Genomic DNA, 5,002 nt, shown 5'->3' with positions numbered 1-5,002 from the left:
CACTCAACTGGTCCGATGTTTATTTCCAAGGCTTAAATTACAATTACGCCTAAAATCGAGTAAATTATTCTATACGAGTCTAAACAATATCAGCCATGTAAAAAGAAAACTGCATGGACTTATTTAATCATCTAGAATTCAGATTTCACTGTTTAATGTAATATTTATTCACATGGTTTTTAACTACTCATGCACTATCTTGTAGTTTTGAGATTTCGATGAGGTGATTATTTTTAGAATGACATTGTAGGGTAGGAGTGAAAGGCCAAATCTGGCTAGTTTGAACAGACTATCTGGGCCTAATAGGGCCGGTTTAAACGCTATAGGATTTTAAACTACTATACAGAAACGAAACGGAGAATTATTCTCTCCTTTGCTACGACATTCGCTATTTAGATTCAGACGGATCTCAATTGAGCAGGCCTATAACAAAGGTGTGCAAGCTGGACTTCCTCTCAACTTAACTGGACGGAAGATTCCAACCTGCGCTTTCTCATTTACGACAGTATGGTCAGATTTGAGAGATTTAGCTACTGTTGCTACAGAGCTAAGGGTTCCTTGAAAAGATCCCTTGAAAATCGTTAATTTATGAGGATGCAGATCCAATATTTTCAAGTCGTCAGACTGGAGAATAACAACAAACGCAGAATTTATAAATTTTTAATTTTAGTCGTTGCAAGAGTTTGTTCTCGGAGAAAAAGATAAGGAAAATCTTGAAGTAGAACGACGCCTGGTGAGAGTGGGGAGATAATTGGCAGATAAAAAAGGCATGCCTCGATTACACCTTTGAGGATTTTATAGAAGTATCAAAAAAAAAAAAAAAAAAAAAAAAAAAAAAAAAAAAAAAGATACAGTGACAAAGCTCCAACATAGATAGTAGTTAATCAGTTATGGGGGTTCTATTTCTCACTCTTCTAGAGGAAAAGTTTTCTAGAAAAATTTTTTTACAGCTGCATCTAAACAGTTCAAACAACAAATTCTTCCAATTAAAGCTTTAAAAAGCTGAATAGACAATATTGTGAATATATGAGAGGCATATTTTTTTTAATTTCCACACTCGACATTTAACTTGGTGCTCTCGCAAAACTTCGAAGCTTCAGGTAGTTGATAATTTACACGTAGGAAATTGTTGAAAGTAAAGGGTTTCCCTTAGGTTAGTTAAAAATAAAATGTCTCATGAGATGTCTTAGTTTTCCACTTTATTGCAATTTTTTTTTAAAAGGAAAGTACTCTCGTGAAAAATGTAGTTCCAAAAGAAAAATGTATAAATTCCATACGATTAAAGTCGTATAATTTCAGACTATTTAAATCTTAAATGGACCAACGAGATACGTTTTTGGAGGAGAAAATTGTCCTTTCAGGAAATAAATCAAAGCTTCATAAACGGAAATATATTGTTTTAATGAAGTAACCATAAGCATTCTATTGGAGCGGAGGAAGCCAAGCAAATTTTGCAGATTCATTTCAAGGTCACACTTTAGACAATATTTCATAATATAAGACATTATTAGGACACCAGTACGACCAACTCCATCATGACACAGCACAGCGATAGGAGCTTGGACGGGATGTTTAGTGCGCATAAGATTTTGTACAGATTCAATCTCTTCCAAAAAGCTGACAAAAATTGATAAATCACACGGACAATCATCTTGTGACCATTGAGTGAAATGAAGATTACTTATTAGCTGTTGCTCACCAGAAGGATCGGTGATAGTCAGAACATCCAAATAGTACTCGGGAGTTCTCCTATAAGTATGGAAAGTAACTGTAAACGGTCCACTCTGAAATTTTTGATCAAGATTCCATTCTTGAGGCCAGTACAGACAACAGCCAAGTTTACTCTCGTTATCTATAGAATTCAGCATAATTATTATAGAAACCTTTTGTTCCCAAACCATTTGCCAAAAATCTTCGAGATTATTTTTTAGCGGCGCTTGAGCTGCAATGAAGCTCAATTCATGCGGACCGCGTCTCCATTTTATACTAGACGCATTTATATAACCGAATACATTCTCAAGTCTTCCAGTCAGTTGTACACGATTTTCGTCATAAGGTACAACAGATTGATAGCGGTTTCTAATAGCGTTTTCAAAATGATAACCAACAGAACAAGGCATTTGTTGACTTTTTACGCCAGTTGAGCGAAACTCAGCGAAAACCTGGCCCTCATTTAATTTACGTTGCAGATTTTCATATTTATCTCTACTTCGAATTTCTTTAAGTGCATTTGAAGCCACCATAATAAATGGCTTCTTGGAATGCTTATGTTTAGCTCCTTTAGAACTTTCATCTAGGGCCAACAACTCCGCTTTAGATAGGGATTGATGAACTGGCTCACTTTTCGCAGGTTCCAGACGTGCGTACTCCCTACTAGGCAGCATAGGAGTTTCAGAAACTTTTGACTCTTTACTTTTCTCCGATTTAGCGGGTGAAACAGCCTCAGTGCTTTTATCTCGTATTTGGATGTCTTGAATTCTCTTCAAAATTTGCCCTGGGGTAATAGGTTTCGTATAGTCTATGTCCGTATCCTTCGACTTGGTTTTTGGAAATGGATATTTGGGTGGAGGTCTATAAGGAATGCCACATTCTTGCAATGGTTGCGAATCGGAGAAATGTTTTCCCGTACTTTGTTTAGATTTAATATCCGCTTGGGTTTCACGTTCCGTCTTTTCTATTTCATCTAGATACTGCAGAATATTTTTTACAGTTTGAGAAAGTAAACGCATCGGACTAGCTTCAGTATACTTCTGGAATCGCTCATTAATCATAGATGTCAAAAAAGGTTGCGTTTGACAACCTTTGTTAAGTTTCTTCGCTTCATATTTTATATCCTTAGAATGAGTCAAGAAAAATTCTTCATCAAGACGTACCTCAGCAGTTCTGACACTCGCTACGGGTTTCGATGGCCTAGCAATTGCTTCTGTTGCACCTAGAGCAGTTTGTTTTGGACGTGAGGGTTGTGCGAGGAGGTATTCCGCAGTTTCAGCAGCTTCATGAAGAGTTTTTGGAGATAACTGAATGTTGTCAGGAATAGAAGTCAGCGACTGCTGGTAACGAAGAACGGATCTCAGAGTCTCCGACTGAGAAGTTGATAGCAGCAATGAGTAAGATTCGTAGCCGTCAGGCTTGGCAGGTTCCTTTGACGATCTGTCGCAGAACTCTGGATTATCTTGATAAAAGTGCATCAAAAGGAAAGCCATTTGGAAGAAATATTTTGCTCTGTTCTTATCAGCCAGTTCTAGTTGTATGGAGCGAGATTGCTGTTGGATAATTATACTAGACTTTTGAGAGCGTGTGATTGCGACAATATCTGACCACTTGAGGAGTAAAGCATTAGGGGATGTTAAATATTTTATCATGATACCATTGTAGGATGTTATTAGATGCACCGCCTCTCGTCTCTCGGAAAGCAGGGCAGAGTGACACTCTAGTCCGTAGTACGTCGCAGACTCGAATTCAATTATATAAAAAACCATACTAGTTTTAGAAGTTATATTAAGGGTTTGGTAATTCTGAAAAGCTTTTTCTTGAGCATCTGCAGCAATTTTCTCGTCCTTCCATATGCTAACAGGAAAAAGAAGCTGGCGGCTCACTGTCGCAGCCGTATGCTTTTGGGGATCGTATGGACCTAGAATCACTCGAAGGTAAAACGAAGCCAGTTTGATAGCCCTTTCAAGTAAACAATCATACTGACTATATAAATAATCAACATGAAGTTGCCTGAAATACTGATACAGTGCAACCTCATCTTTAATGTTATAAGCACGCGATATATAGTACATCACTCCAAAATAAAAACAATGTTGCTTACAATCTTTGTCGAGTTGCTTTCCCAAACGTTTATTCAAATCAATCCATTCAACTCTCAAGTCACTAGTGACATGACGGAAACCGAAATATCTTGCGTCTGTTAATCCAAGTTGGTGGATAGCAAAAGCCATGCACTCATGACCGACCGTGTGAGGGAATACCATAGTTTCAAAACAAACTTTATCGAACGCGTACACAATAACCTTCGTGCAATCTTTAGTATTTATATTAACCGATTTCATTGTGACAATTTCAATATTATGCTAGCATTCACAAAAGACTAGCTTTGCTTCGATGTCTCGAATCTTCGACGTCTGCAGTGAAGTGGTTGGATAGAGAGTGTTAAGCGTTTCAGACTATTGTTATCTGTCTTCAGTTCTGTGCGATGTTTAAAGATAGGACATGGCTTACTGCCTATATTTATATGTTTGTGTGCGTGAGAGCTTGAGAAAATCTTAGAATACGTGCAGCAGTTTTGTTACAATTTAATAATAACAATGGATTTCTTTTTTTTTTTTTTTTTTTTTAAATTTTAGATTTCGACTTAAGATGTCTGCGTTTCAGTTTCAAATCAAAGGGTCTGATTTAGTGACCTCATTGTCCAACAACTCAGAGTGCTTCTCTACTTTTCATGCTCGCCGTCTTCACGTTCTAATCTGTGCATCTTTGCGAGTTAGTAAATACGACATGAAACATGAGTGTGTACATGGTCGTAAACAGATTCAAATTTGAGAAAGCATACTCTAAAAATTAAATACAACGTAAGCTCAATACAAATGGTATTGATAAATGTGAAGATTTGTTTAGCTGCGTAAAAAATGTAATTAAAAAATAGCATCTATTGGACACAACCCTCAACAGTTATTTTGCATATATCTACAAACTGATTTTTTTACCTTTGAAATTGAAAGGTATTAATCTGATAGGTCTTACACAGCGTTCGGTTAAGCACCAACACATATTCCCTTCGTGTCTTTAGATGACTTCACCATGTTACAGGCATTCAGACCGAATGCAATGCAGATGCTCGAATTGGGAGTCTCTCCCACCTTTTCTCTTTCACTCTTTTCTGTCAGTCATTGGACTGTGCCCATGCTGGGGCACCGCACGGAGGAATTTTTTTTATCGAATGAATTGATTCCAGTACTTAATTTTTTTTTTTTAAACGTAGTACTTATTTTATTGGTCT

General features: G+C 37.0%; 1 protein-coding gene across 1 annotated transcript; it reads right to left on the bottom strand.

Annotated features, from left to right (window-relative positions):
* Positions 1–525: 525 nt before the first annotated feature.
* Positions 526–4,180, bottom strand: LOC128248692 (tyrosine-protein phosphatase non-receptor type 14-like). The gene has a single exon (XM_052970402.1). It carries the CDS (start codon positions 4,053–4,055, stop codon positions 1,305–1,307), a length of 2,751 nt encoding a protein of 916 aa, XP_052826362.1. The 5' UTR covers positions 4,056–4,180; the 3' UTR covers positions 526–1,304.
* Between the last annotated feature and the right edge of the window lie 822 nt (positions 4,181–5,002).

This window comes from Octopus bimaculoides, chromosome 9 (genome assembly GCF_001194135.2).
Source record: "Octopus bimaculoides isolate UCB-OBI-ISO-001 chromosome 9, ASM119413v2, whole genome shotgun sequence".
Classification (NCBI taxonomy): Eukaryota; Metazoa; Mollusca; class Cephalopoda; order Octopoda; family Octopodidae; genus Octopus; species Octopus bimaculoides.
Note: the sequence above shows the minus strand (reverse complement) of the source record. Positions and strands in the feature narration are given on the sequence as shown.